A 14,708-nucleotide genomic window follows, 5' to 3' on the forward strand; every position below is an offset into this window, starting at 1 on the left:
GTTAATACATGAAAAGAGCTTAGAATAGTGCCTGCCACACAGTAGGCATCCCTAAAATGTTGTCATCAGCATCTTCCTTTTCATTCTTGTTCGATACTAGATAGGCATACTTACAGCTGACATTTTAACTGTGAAACATTGATGAAAGTATGTTAGCACTCTCTTAATACTATTTTATGAATTTCTAATAGACTTTGCTGTATATAATCTGAAGTTGTTGGTGATTGTGTGATTATTGTGGATAATCTCTTGATCAATTAAATAATTCTAGGGCCTTTGATATTAATATTATGATGATCTCTTACTTTTTTACTGTAATTCCCTGGCATTCTTTCTCATCTTTTCATATTCAGCCAGAATCATATTGTTTTGGTATGCACTTTGAAATAGTAAAATTTCATAAGTCTTACCATTTTCAGAAACCAAATCATGCTAATTTCCTCAGCAAAACCAGCACATTTTTATGCTGCTTCCTCCCTCCTCACTACTCACTTTTACTAAAATAAATGAGAACCTAGGAACTAGCATAAAATCAAATGATTTATTGTTATTCTTTATAAAATAATTACTATGCTCCCAGTATACATATTTCCTTTCAAATGCTAACGTATTGTTTGACAGCCATCATTAACGCAGTACGCAGCACTAAAATTATACCTAATAGGAGCCACTGCCTCACAACCAGCTCACAAATTTCCTACAGTTTTCCTGTTGATCAGTTATTTACTCTCATTCTGTACATTCATAAAAAACATCTGTATGGTTTTCCAGTAAAACTACGAGTAATATCCATGTTTTTGCACTTAAATGTCTATTTAGATAGACATGCAGTTTGTGCTGTAGTAAATGACCTAATTCTCCTACCTTACAGATTTCCTTCACACAAAAAATATTCTGATGCTTTTCAGTTTTTATCTTTTCGTTTTCCTGAACATAGTGAGTACTGCCCACTTCTGGTGTAGTACTTTTTGAGTTTAGGAAACTTTTCTTCTTCTTTCCTCTAAAATGGTGTTCCTGTTACACGCGTTCTGTTAGTATTTTCCTTCTATCACTTAACAAGACTCTGGATTCTCATTGTCTGATCTCTTTATCTAGGATGTTCTCTTTGGCCATTTTCCCTGTTTTGCACTTTTTCTCTGGGTTCTAGGGGATTTTCTTAAGCCTGGTCTCCACATCAGAGGTAGATTTTCCTGGGGCTGATGATGCTCTTGCTGTTTCTAGGGTAATGTTAAGTTCTCTAATAGAGAGATCTCTCTCCTTAAATCCTTTCCTTGGTGTTGCCAGCTGTTCCTGCATGTCCTATCTTTTCTCTCCCCTCATTCCAGAGTCCGTGCTCTCCTTAAATGCCCTGAGCAAATACTGCTTCTGCTCCTTGGAATGAATCTTCCAGAGCATGGTCTTTATCACGTGCATCTGGTGCTCACATACTCTTCTATTTTGTAGTATTTCTGGAACAGACCTATGTTACTTAGTGTTTACTTAATTGGGGGCAATTCTGCAATTTTGGTTTCAAACAATGGAGTCATTCAACTGTTCTCCCTTCCTTGTTTGCCTGGCCTTTCCCTACATCCACAGCCTAGGACTAGTGAGGATAACAGGATGTTGTAAACCCATCTGTTCTGTCTTCTAGAGACCTGAAGAAGGTGGGAGGACTGGGACTGTGGGTGAGAGTCTTGGCTGCGCCCAAGAGCTTTCTATACTTATTGAAAACCCCATCCAGGGGTTGTTATCCTGAGTGGAAAGAGGGAATCCTCCGCCCCTGCATCACCTGGGAATGCCTGTGGTGGGTACATGCCCATGGTGAGAGCACAGGCAGCAGCTCCAGTTTGCATCTGTGCATCAGGATGAGCAGCACTTTGGTGAAAACGCTAGACACACAAACTCCCTCCATCTGGGAGCTGTTGGTGAGGAGCTTCCTTTTCTTGTTTTATGTCCTTCCCAAAGTCCCTTTGCTATTCTTGCTTTTTGAGTGTAAGAAAGGTTCCTTTGCAAGATTTCATCTCTGCCCAGCTGGCCCCTGTAGACTGCCTCCACCCCTAAAGGGAGCATGTACTGCCTCATTTGCCCAAGTCGGAAGGGAAGTGGGGAGAAGGCACATGGTTTCTCTTTGTGGGGCCTTAAGTCCATGGGGTTTCCCATTTTCCTTTTCCTCTGCCCTGCCCATACTTCTCTTCCTCAGAATTGAACATGTTGTAAATAAAATCCCCTACCTGGCTCTTCTGTACTTCTCTGATAAGGGCCGAGGTCCAGCCTCTTTTACTTTGGCTCAAATTCTAATGCCATCCAATGATTTGTTTACAGACTAAACTTTTTCCTCTATTTTTGACTCTCCGACACCTAGTCATGATTCTATTGGTGACAAAGGTGACACATTTCTGTGCAATAAACTGAAACTCATATAGGAAACATGCCTTCCCTCTTCTCTTCCTGTCCCCTTGTCTGTTTCACTGGCCGGCTCCCGGCTCTAAGGGTTCAGGTAACTAGGAAAGGAAGAAGTCACTGTTGCGTCAAATGTTCCAGCCCAAAGCAGCAGCTTTGCCATATGCTGGGTGACCGCAGAGGACTTTGTCTCAGAACAGGGAGGAGCTCAAAGTGTTTTTATTCTGCACCAGCAGAAAAGTGCAATGCTGAGAAGTGGGAACACCTTGCTGATTATGCTGAGAAAGGCAGAAATAGGTGTTTGTGGGGAGGCGGCCGGGCCACTCACCTTGCAAGAAACAAAATGTGCTGTGAAGCAGGAAAGTATACGGCATCCTGTACTTTCATACCGCTCAGTGCATCTCTGCACGCTTATCCCAAGTGCTGCCTCATCTAATCTCACCACAGGAATCACAGCAACATTTCAGAGAAGGAAAAGGAGGTCAAGGGCTTGGGTCAAAGTCACCACAGCAGTTAGTGGGGATCAAAGATTGCCATGAGCATTTCTCTTCTTCTTCTTCCTGCCCCAGATGATTGGACTTCACAAGGCCAAGGAAAGCTTAAGTGGGTCATCATCCCCGGCTTTCCTTAAACTTCAGCAGGGTGGGAATGGCTAGGAGGAGGAGAAATGCAGAGTGTGAGCTTGTATCACCCCCCGTCTGCCTACCCAGAGACTGTCTATGTGAGTGAGATGAACACAAACCCTAGTACAGTGCAACTGAAACACTTTTATGAAGGCTGCCTGAGAAGTAATCTACTGACCTGGAGAGTATTCAAGGGATCATACAGGAAAGTCATGGGCTCCTCCCCATGCAACCATCTCCAGAGACCTAAATAAAAAGTCAATTTAATGCAAATAAGTGGAGAGATGAGCTGCCCAGTAGGCAGGTCCTGAGAGACTGATCACTGGGATACTCAAGCAGAGAGGCTGAGGGCGGAACCTTCCAGGTGGCATTAATGTTGACCTGGATTACATCCCATAATGAGTTATGCATCCAGAATTACCTAAGGGAAGGGGTGTGTCAGCAGTGCCATCAAGGGTCAGTGACTCTGACCTCCCAGGCTTCAGGGTCCCTTGCAGATATGACTGAGAGCCAAGTGCGCAAAGCGCAGATGAAGGTGCTACAGGCTGGGACCCCGGGAGCCACTGGAATGTCCATTTCCTGCAGCCTGCCTATACTGAGGTTTAATCTAGATAACATTTGACAAAAGGGTCAGGGTGAGATTAGGAGATGATGATTAACCTCTAGGGGTCTATCTCATTTGTACAGCTGTTCCCCCACTGGGTACTCCCATTCTTCTAAGACCAAGGGCTGAGAGTGGGAACCACATTGCTCTGCGTTGAGCTTCCAGACCACTGCCCACCCTCCCTTCCTCAAAAGGCTCTCACCTGGGAGATGCTATCCTGTCATGCCTGCTTTCCCCTCTGGCAGGTGCCACTGGCCGTGTGGCCACTCCTCGTGTTCACCAAGGATGCTGACTCCTAGGTCACACCATCCTCCTCAACATCTGTCGGTTTCTTGCTCCAGCACCCACGTGGAGGCTCACCCTACCCTCCAGCCTCACCAACCCTAGATCTCACTTCTTAAGGCTCCTCCCCTGGCTCTGGCCAGCAACCCCAGGTCATACCCTCTATTTTCCCTCTACCTGAGATTGCTCCACCTCTCAATTTCCAAAGCACTCCTGTCTGGCTCAAATATACCTCCCTGCCCAACCCCTCACCATGCTGGAGTTTCTACCTTGTCAAGACCTCTAATTTCCTAATCTCTCCCTAGTCACCTCCAGTTTTCAGTTTCCATCTTGGTCAGATTAATCCTCAGACCACACATTTCATCACTATAATTTCTCCTGTGCATATCATCTGAATTGGCCCATCTTTCTCTCACCTCCTATACTCCCCTGGCAAAACCCCAGCACTGCAGTAAGCATCTCCATCCCAGCTCCTGAATCCTGATGAGGGGAAGACAGGTGCATGCAGAGCCCCACTCAACACACACACACCTGAGTGCCCAGCATCCTACTCTAAACTGACCATCTCAGAGCTCAGCCTTGCCCTGCCCTTCTGCTGTTTCCTTAATCAACCTGATTTCAACACCTAGGAAAACATCTACTTCATACTTTCTGAGAACGTGCCCCACCCACATCTAGCTGATAGTCTCACTTCATTTCACAAAGCGATTCAAACTCCGTCATCATTTCCCCATTAATTTAGTCATCCTAATCTTCTATACTTGCCCCTTTCTGTTTTATTGAGCTGTGTGAGGCTGCAGGGCTGTGTCTCTTCTTACAAAGGTCCCATCCCTCCTCCTTTCTCATGAACTCTGCTCATTCGGGGTCCTCCTCTTCATGCCCCTCCCACCTCTCTCATCACACCATCTTGACTGTTGCCATCAGCATTGGCATGCTCTACCTCCCATCTCAAACATGCCTTGACTCCACAGCTCTCTAGTTATTAACCTGAGCCCCTTTAGGGCCAACTTCTCACATGCTGTGTTCCCCCACTCTCCATTCACTCAACCAATCCAGCCTGCTTTCCACACCACCCTTCCTGAAATTGCTGCCATCATAGTCATCAAACACTTCATGTTACTGAATTCAATGGACAGTTCTGCCTCTGTTTTAGTGAAACCCTCACAAGCACTCCACATAGTCCACTTTCTGTCTTTAACATGCCTGGTTCCCTCTGCCCAAACTTTTAGGATTGGGCTTCCTCAGGGCCTTGTCCTGAGTCCTCTTCTTTTTGTCTTCCCATGGATTACCTCCTCCAGTCTATGTTTTTATGCCACCTTTATGTACATGAAGTGAAGGCAGGGCAGGGTTAGACTGGGGTGGGTCAATTCCCTTGTGATAGTCTCAGAGTCTCAGGCATCCCAAAGATGAAAGCTCTGGAGGAGAGACACCAGTACTCACAGGTCTCATGTCCATGCTCCGTCCAAGGAGACCTAGCCACTTCCTTACCCCTCCTGCTCAGTTTCAGAAGAAAAGGATTGGGGATTGGTTGGGCTGTTCTCCCACCTTCTAAGAGCCAACTGCCTTGGTCACCACTCAAGACAAGAGCACGTCTATTTTCAGGAAGCACAGGGGGGCCTCTGCTTCTCTATCCTCCCTAACAAATAGGCTGGGCTAGACCCTGGAGGGCAGCCATGGAGGAGTGTAGGAAGGACTCACCCTTGCTTCAGAAGTTCCTTGCAATCAGGGACCAGGGTATGGTGACAAATGCCACTTCATGGTTATACTGGACATGACCAGGGGAAGGTGTCAGGCTGTGTGTTGTTACAGATTGTATATTTGCATGCCTGGGGGTTACTAGGCTGTATGCATATAAACAGGGAGGAGGCAGGCTCTGAGAACCTGCCAGGGTGCCTGGGATGAGCTGTGAATTTTTGCCCCTGATGCCATGAGTTGGAGGGGCCTCTGGCTCAAAACATATGGTATATACTTCTCCTTCTTTTAATCTGGGATCATGTATCATCTCTCAAGTCCAATAAGAAAACATTCCCACGTCCTTCCCTCCCTCCCTAGTACCAAGGTCCTCATCTCAGTTTCCATGGGTCCATGGAGGGCTGCCTCTAGTGATGAGCTGGAATCTTAAGGCCTGAAACAGAGCCAGACTGCAGCAGTCCCAAGTCTTGGAGAGCTTCAAGTAACTGCTCCCGGGCAGAGCCAATAAAGGAGTTCTCCAGGAAGGTAGGCAGGCCTCCCACACCATCCCGCAGGGTATACAGGGGCACTCGCACCAGGCCCAGCACCTGTAAAAGGAAGGAGACAGGAGACACTGGGGCTCATTCCCTTAACTCCATCCTCTCTCCAGCAGATATTTCTAGAGCAGAGGCCTCACCCCTTAATACTCCAGCAGAACCAGGCCCAAGGCTCACACCTCACTAAAGCCTAGTGGCCCAACCTTCTGCAGGAAAATGACCCAAAACATGTTATCTAGCTCTATCAATTAATCTTTCCCACATCTGCTTCTAAACCTCTAATGGCTCCTGTCTCAAAGATGTATTCATACCCTTTCACCAGTGGTTGTCAAAATGTGGTCCTCGGATTATCTGCATCAGTATTTGGGAACTTTTGAAAATTGCAAATTGTCAGGTTTCCTGTCTCCCCGCCCCGCCACCAATGCAGGAATGCTGAGAGAAATCGCTATTTTAATAAGACGCCCAGGTGATTCTGCTGCTTGCCAAATTTTGAGAACCACTTTCATACATAATCTATCTACTAGCCCTGCCTGAAATATCAGGGCCACATCTCCTACACAAGAAAAGCAAAACCCAAGAATAAAACCTAGGTTGCCACACCTAGATAATGTGATAATCTATCACACTGTCAATAGGGAACAGCAGAGAGACATGGATGAGTGTGTTCTAGAAAGGATCTCTCCTGGTAAAGGGTGGGAAAGACCTTTACAGAAAGCCCAGGTTGGCAGTACTAATTCAAAGTAGAGATGACCACGATCTCAACTCCACCAAGAAAACTGGGGAGAGGGCAAGGTCAGAGGGGCAAAAAACTTTTCTCCAGGGATGCTTTCTTGGGGTAAAGAAAGCTTTGGGAGAAGAGGAAACTGGGAAAGGGACAGAGTCCCACGCTGGTCCCACCTCCAGCCCGTGGTCCTTGGCGCGTGTTGCGCCGGCCTCCACAGCCAACAGCTGCTCGAGCGTCAGACGCTTGGCATAGAAGTGGGCCACAACGCGTGGCCCTGACCCGACGTGGGAGCTGCGGTAGTCAGTGCGCTCCACGCGGAAAGCGGCCGCCGCTTCGCCGAGCTCCTCGCGCAGCTCGCGGTTCAGCCCGTCCTCTAGGCTGCTGTCCTGCGTGTCCACGAATCCGCCGGGGAAGCCCAGGCGTCCATCGAAGCGCATCTGCATCTGCGAGAGGGGGAGGCAGGGATTGGCAGGGGAGCCCCAGAAGAGACCCCCAGAGAGGGTGCGGGGCTCAGGCAGAAAGTGGCCGGGCGCGCCCCCTTCTCACCAGTACGGCGTAGCGCAGCGGGATGCGGCCGAAGAGCATCCCAGGGTCCGGCGCGTAGAGGAGAGCATGGCACGCATGACGCCAGCCCGACCCCAGCGCTAGGGCCTCGCCCAGCTCCAGCCTGCGGGCCCCGGCCATGGCCGGACACTGCTCCTCCGCTGTCCGGAAGGCCCAAGTGTGCAGAGGGGCGGGTCTCACCTCGGACCAATCCGAGCCTGGGCGGTGCCGCAAGGCCCAATCCCTGCAGGAATAAGGGGAGGAACCTAGGCGCCTTAGGACCCGGGGCCGCGACTGGTGCGGGAGGCAGCTAATCAGGGCGGGACTTGCAGACCGGGTTGAAGTCCAGGGCCCAGGAACGCTAGGGAAACCGAAAGCAGCCTCTGGGTTGGGTCTGCGGTGGGGTGGGGCTGGGGGTGTGGCCGCGCCCTGAACCTGGAGCAAGGCCAGTACACAAAGGTTCCTGGGAGCCAAAAGAGCAAGTCAGGGAAGTAGCTTTGGTTGGGTTTCGTGGTACACAAAGCACAAGGCCTGGGTTGGGTTCGGAGGAAATGAGGCTTGCGGCGGGGCGGGACTGAAGGTATGGCAGCGCCCTGAACATAAACAAAGCTGGTACATAAACGCCTACGTCACAATCTGGAGTCAGCTGGAGTGTCCCATCAGGTGAGGAAGAGCTGGGGCGCTCAGTTGGTGCTGGGAGCCAAAGAAGCAATAAGTACATTTGGTTGGGTGTGATGGTACACAAAGCACAAGGCCTGGGTGGGCTTTAGGAGGAAATGAGGCAGGGTTGGCCTCAGACACCAAGACCCATCCTAGGGAAATGGGGGTGGAGAGGCGCCATGGTCTAACAACTATCTTGAGTGGTGAAACTGAGGGGACTTGGTGACTGAGTGAATGGGGAAGAGGGAGCCCTGGGCTAGTGGTGGTTCAGAGTTTCCTGGATGTGGTGTCATTTTCTGAGAAGGGGAGAGTAGGAGAAGGGTGAGCAGTGGTAAGTGTAGTTCTAGTCAGGAATTGGGGTGGCCATAGGCAGTGGGCAGCTGATCGTGGGGGTCTGACGCACAGGAAGTGGCACATGGAGAAGTCACAGGGCAAGTGAGATTTTCAGGGGAAGTGTGGGGGTGGAAGGAGCTGTGAGTGAAATCCTGTGGCACAGGACTGGGAGTGAGGAGGGGTGAGAGGTAGAAGCCTCCTAGGCTTTCTAGTCTTTCCCTCAAACACCCTGAGACCTCTGAGCTGTGAAGGAGGGTGGGTTACCCTACCACAAGGGCAGAGGCCTACTCAGGGCCTGATGCTGAGATGCAGGATCCCTCACCCCAGGCCAGGCCTTCCCCACCCTGCAGAGCGCCCCTACACCAGGTGTCGATATTGATTATGCAATAGAAAGCAGGAGGCAGCTCCTTGAGGGGGGCTGGGCATAAAGTTACAGCCTGTAAGTGACAGCATGTGGTGGGAAAAAGTCCGGACCCACCCAGAAACGGGTTTATGACCTTAACAAGCCACTTAACTCCCTCAGATCGCAATAGCTCATCTGTTCAGTGGAGATGATACTAACCTATTAGGGATGTTGAGATATGTAAAGCACTTGTAACAGTACCAGGCGGAAAGTAAATGTAGCCATTCTTGGAGTCGAGGGTTGGGGCACAGTGCTATGTGTTATGTTAAAGACCCAGGGGTTGGAACTGAGCCACACTCATCAAGGATGAAAACTGTTGGGTATCATTTTTCCCAGCTTAGTCTTCTGAGTTACAGGGTGGAGATGCCAACTACTAACATCAGACGGCCAGATCAAGGTGATAAAGCTGTAGGTGTGATACAGTCCACGTTGGTCTGCTATCATTCTGGGGACTTGGAAATGGCCTAGCTTCATGTTACACTCACCTTGCTCTTAAAGCTGATAGCAACTGCCAATTTCAGGGTTCCGACCAGACCAACTGAATCAGAATCTGTGGAGGTAATGCAGGGACATATGTGGCTTTTCAAAGGTGTTTCAGGTAACTAATAGCCAAGGTGGAGAAGAGGTGATCTACCCCTTTCCCCAGCATTTCAAAGGTGACCTTGTCTCCTAGATTAGCTACTTTTAAGGATTTAGGGTTAAACATGCCCTTTCCAGATCTTCAGGCTGTTCTTTCTTTCCTGGTTGCTTGAAGAGACATTTGAAGATGGACGCAACTATTTATCAGGCAACACGAAATCTATAAAAACCAAGGCAACAGCTATTCAGGAATTAATGCTTTGGAGACCAGAGCTTTTTCTGGATGAAGGAATATGGAAGCCCTTAAAAGCCCCAACCTTGCCATCCCTTTCAAATCCCTCTTGCCTCTGCCCCACCTCCCCACCCCCACCAACCATCCCCCATTTCACTATCCTGAGGTAGAATGCCCAGGACTCAAGGCTGCAGGTAGAGGGCTGAGCCATGTACCTAAAGAGCTGCTCCAAGTTCATAATGGTACACGGAACCAAAAATAGCTCTGTGGTCAGTCTAGGAGAATGCTAAGGAACCAATTCATTTGTAAAATAATGAGGAAAAGAATTAAGCATTTATCATCCTTTTTTATTTTATTTATTTATTTATTTGAGATGGAGTCTTGCTCTGTCACTCAGGCTGGAGTGCAGTGGCGCGATCTCGGCTCACTGCAACCTCTGCCTCCCAGGGTCAAGCGATTCTTATGCCTCAGCCTCCCTGAGTAGCTGGGCTTACAGGTGCTCACCACCACGCACAGCTAATTTTTGTATTTTTACTAGAGACAGGGTTTCGCCATGGTGGCCAGGCTGGTTTTGAACTCCTGATTTCATGTGATCTGTCCACATTGGCCTCCCAGAGTGCTGGGATTACAGGCGTGAGCCACAGTGCCCAGCCCATCCTGCCTTTTTTATATGGGCGCTTCCTCAGGGCTACTAAATAGTTGATGAGAGGAAATTTTTGTTTTAAGTATTCTAGCTAATCAAAGAAGAAGGAGCCAATAACAATTTTACATTTTTTGTTTAAACTTTAAAGAATTTATGGATCCTAGGGAATGATCATCAATCGTTGCTAACATCATGAAAAGAACCAGTTACTGTGCACTTCATGATGGAAGAATACATCACCTCCTATTAATTTTTCTTGCACAAAATTGAAGTCGAATCTCAACCTAAATACCAATTATTAGAAATATAAAGATGCCCCTTTTTAAAATATCAGGAAGAGACTAGAATGATCCATGTAATAGTGGATTTGAGTTGGAGACATCAGTATTAACTCATGTTTAACTTAATATAGCTACATATGTTTACATAGGGAAATATTTATAGATATGTAGACACCTCTTTTATAAAGTCACTAATCTAATTTGTGAGGCCCCTGCCCTCATGACCTAATCACCTTCCAAAGGCCCTACTTCCAAATGCCAATAAATTGGGAGTTAGGATTTCAACATACGAATTTAGGGGGAACAAAAATATTCAGTTAATAGCAACCATGAAATACAATGAAAGTCTGAGAAACTGTCACAACAAAGACTAGCCTAAGGACACATGACATGACTAAATGGATTAGAGAAATCTGAATAAAGTATAGACTTTGTCTAATGATAATGTATCAAAATTGGTTCATTATTGCAAGAAATGTACCATAATGTAAGATGTTAATTATAGAGTAAATTAGTTGGAGTAATGGGAACGCTAGGTACTGTCTCCACAATTTTCCTGTAAATGTAAAAAGTTTTTAAAAATATATAGATGAGTCTCAGTATATTGCCCAAGCTGGTCTCCAACTCCTGACCTCGAGCTATCTTCCCACCTGCACTTCCTAAAATATTAGGATTACAGGAGTGAGCCACTGCACCTGGCCTGCAAATGTAAAACTTTTGTAAAAGTTTGTTTTAAAACACATGAGGATGCAATCAGTAAATCCTAGACTGAAGGAAAGTTTACAAGAAACATGACCTGGTTTCATTAATAAATGAATTACAGGGGAAAAAGAAACATGGTGGTAGACTCTGTACATTAAAAGAGATTGAGGAGACATATCAATTGAAGCAACTGGGCTTTATTCTAATTTGAACAAATAAAAATTCAACTAGTGAGGGACATGAGAATACTGATTGGATATTTTATATACAGGAATTATGGATAATTGAGATGTGATAATATTGTGGCTATGTTTCTTAAGAGTTATCTTTTAGAGACACATATATTTGAATAAAGTTTTGCATTGTACAAAACTCTTTCAATGAGAGGATCCCTTTTGGTTCAGGAGAGGGAGAGAGGTAAGAGTGTAGTCTCACTTTTTAGGCAGGAAGAAAGTGATAGCAAACATCTGCCATCTGACAGTTATTTTTAAACCATTCCACTTAATCCTCATGAAATTTTCCAAGTGCTTTGAATGCAGAGCCAAGGTTGAGAACTACTAATTTAGAAGAATATACCATAGTGTGAGTGGGGAGGAAATGCCACCAGCAGACAGCGATCAGCTAGAGGCTGTAATTTTACCCAGTTACTTCCTGAAAGTGCTAGATGCTGTTGCTTATTATTATTATATTTTTAAGCATTCACATAACCTAAAATCCCATTCAGGAGCCTTAAAGGAGGTGCATTTTCTAGAAGCTAACACTGTTTTTGGTTATTTGCAGGTATAGCATCAAAACCATCCACTGCTCTGTTTTTGGAGTTCATTAAGTAGATCCATTTCACACTATCAGGACAGAATTTTTCAGACACCTGAAGCTCCATGCCTAGACCTTTTATTTGTATTTATTTATTTATTTATTTATTTATTTATTTTTGAGACAGAGTCTCGCTCTGTCACCCAGGCTGGAGTGCAGTGGCGTGATCTTGGCTCACTGCAACCTCTATCCCCCAGGTTCAAGCCATTCTCCTGCCTTGCCCTCTCCAGTAGCTGGGATTACACATGCCCGCTGCCACGCCTGGCTAATTTTTGTATGTTAGTAGAGATGGGGTTTCACCATGTTGACCTGGTTGGTCTCGAACACCTGACCTTGTGATCTGCCTGCCTCGGCCTCCCAAAGTGCTGGAATTATAGGCGTGAGCCACCGCGCCCGGCCGCGGAGACCTCTTTAACTGAATACCCCACAAGCACCCCAAACTCAAAACACCCAGGAATGAGCTCAGTATTTTTCCCACCGCCCAATCTGCCTGTCTTCCTGTATCCCCAGCTCTGTGAATGACCTATCTCCTGCCCAGTCACCCGTGCTATAAAACTACCAGTCCTCATAGACCACTCCATCACTCCTCTACCCATCCAGTCAGTCCTCAGTTCTCTCTCATTATCTCCCCTCAGGATGTCTTGACTTCCTTAGATGCAAGTCAGGCCTTCATCTTTTCTCACCTGGACAAAGCTCCTGCCTTGCTGTCCTGCCTCCAGTCTCACCCTCTTCAAACCTGCTCTCCACCCGGTGCCATGATACAGCTAAAGATCATGTTCATCAATAACTTTGCAGTGGCTGCCCCTAACTACAGGACACAGCAGAGCAAACATGGCAGCATATATCTGAGCTTTGCCTTCTGTATTGGTGATGTATTGCTGAAACATATTGTAAAATGTATTAACACCGTCACAAGAAACATTCATTATTTCACAGTGTCTGTAGGTCAGGAATTAAAAGGGGGTGGTTCTAGTTCAGGGTTTCTCATAAGGTTTTAGTCCAGATGTCAGCCAGATCTGTAGTCAAATGTAGGCTTGACTAGGGCTGGAGAATATGTTCCCATAGCTCACTGACAGCTGGCAAGGTGGTACTGGCTGTTGGCAAAATGCCCCAAATTTTTATCCCAGAGATCTTTCCATAGGGTTGCGTACATGTTCTTAAAATATAGTGGCTGGCTTCGTCCAGTGTGGGTGAAACAGATGAAATCCATGTGTTTTGTGACCTAGTCTCAGAAGTCACACACCATCACTTCTACCGTATTCTGTTGGTCACACAGGCCACCCCTGAGGCAGTGTGGGAAGGATCTACGCAGGACGTGAATATACCAGAAGTGAGGATCATTGTAAGTCATGTTGGAGGCTGGTCACCATCCCCTTCTCTCTAAACCTAACATTATCACTCTCATATTTCATGTTCCACCAGCACCAAAGGATTTCAGATTCCCAGAATCTATAGGGCTATGTCTTCCATCTTTGTGTTCCTCATGCCTGCAAGATCTTTTCCTCACTTCTATTTGCCTGGTGAATTCTTATTCAAAACTATGTGCCTATACTTAGTGCCTGGTACAGAATGGGAGCTCAGTACACATTAAGCTGAAATCCAAAGAATAGAATTAGAAGATTTACAGTCCAGGTAGGCTCCATGCTGTCATCCCACATTACCTTGAAATATGCTGAAGGTCAGAAAAGTCAGAGTTTGTGACTCACCTGGGCCATTTTGAAAAAGGGTATCTGTATTTTTTCTAAGAAGCCACAGAATAATTTAGTTGGAGATAAACTTCCTCCAGATTTATAAAATCAATGCCAAAAAAAAAAAAAAAAAAGCCCAAAGTGTTGGAGAAGGAATAAAGAGAGTGATGTCAGGAGAAGGAAGACATTTTCGTTAGCTTATTGACACATAATGCCACATAACAACCAACCACAAATCCTGAACAGCATGCAGCAGGAAATATGTATCTCTTGCTCGGGAGTTTGTACCTAACCTGGAGCAGCTCTGCTTTGCTCTGCAGTGGCTGAGGTGACTCTGTGTCACTCTGTGGGCTGGCTGGGGTGGCTCTGCTCCACCTCTGTTATCCTCCTATGATAGACAGGCTGGCTGGTGATAAGGGAGATGCAAGAGAACATATCCAAGTGCACCGACACGTTCCCAGCCCCTTAGTACTTTCCTCAGCCAAAACAAGTTCCATGACCAAACTCAGAGTCAAGGAGTGGGGAAATACTGAGAACTACAGAGTTATAAGGCAACGGTCAGGGGTATAGGGAGGGGTAAATTGGGATTAAAAATTCAAACTATCAAAGTGGGAAAAGCCAATATTTTGGGAAGAAAAGAGAATGTTTCTAGCTGTTGAAAGATTGTCTCCTGAACTAAACCTAAAAATCTACTTTTAAAATATTCCTATTGGGGCCGGGCGCGGGTGGCTCACGCCTGTAATCCCAGCACTTTGGGAGGCCGAGGCAGGAGGATCACCTGAGGTCAGGAGTTCAAGACCAGCCTGGCCAACATGGTGAAACTCTGTCTCTACTAAAAGTACAAAAAATATTAGCCAGGTGTGGTGGCGGGTGCCTGTAATCCCAGCTACTCGGGAGGCTGAGGCAGGAGAATCGCTTGAACCCGGGAGGTGGAGGTTGTGGTGAGCCAAGATGGTACCACTTCACTTTAGCCTGGGCGACAGAGTGAGAC

At 46.7% G+C, this 14,708-nt stretch overlaps 1 protein-coding gene across 2 annotated transcripts; it reads right to left on the reverse strand.

The window, feature by feature from the left end:
* Positions 1–527: 527 nt before the first annotated feature.
* Positions 528–7,618, reverse strand: NUDT16 (nudix hydrolase 16). 2 transcript variants are annotated; one of them, XR_001883412.1, is made up of 4 exons: positions 7,387–7,618; positions 7,014–7,283; positions 3,181–6,167; positions 528–3,031 (listed from the first exon to the last, which is right to left on the reverse strand). XR_001883412.1 is itself a non-coding variant. In XM_017862327.1 (3 exons), the coding sequence occupies exons 1-3, from the start codon at positions 7,522–7,524 to the stop codon at positions 5,988–5,990; spliced, it is 588 nt and encodes a 195-aa protein (XP_017717816.1). In that variant the 5' UTR covers positions 7,525–7,618; the 3' UTR covers positions 528–5,987. The 2 variants fall into 2 exon arrangements, 1 of the variants encoding a protein (XP_017717816.1); XM_017862327.1 differs by having other exon boundaries at positions 528–6,167.
* Positions 7,619–14,708: the final 7,090 nt, after the last annotated feature.

Source organism: Rhinopithecus bieti, unplaced genomic scaffold (genome assembly GCF_001698545.2).
Source record: "Rhinopithecus bieti isolate Rb0 unplaced genomic scaffold, ASM169854v2 scaffold_62793, whole genome shotgun sequence".
Lineage (NCBI taxonomy): Eukaryota > Metazoa > Chordata > Mammalia > Primates > Cercopithecidae > Rhinopithecus > Rhinopithecus bieti.

Coding starts and splice junctions, on each gene's coding strand:
- NUDT16 (XM_017862327.1), bottom strand. CDS start 7,524: ATGGCCGGGGCCCGCAGGCTGGAGCTGGGCGAGGCCCTAGCGCTGGGG. Junction 7,284..7,386: donor CGCTGCGCTACGCCGTACTG/GTGAGAAGGGGG, acceptor CCCCTCTCGCAG/ATGCAGATGCGCTTCGATGG. Junction 6,168..7,013: donor CCAAGGACCACGGGCTGGAG/GTGGGACCAGCG, acceptor TTCCTTTTACAG/GTGCTGGGCCTGGTGCGAGT.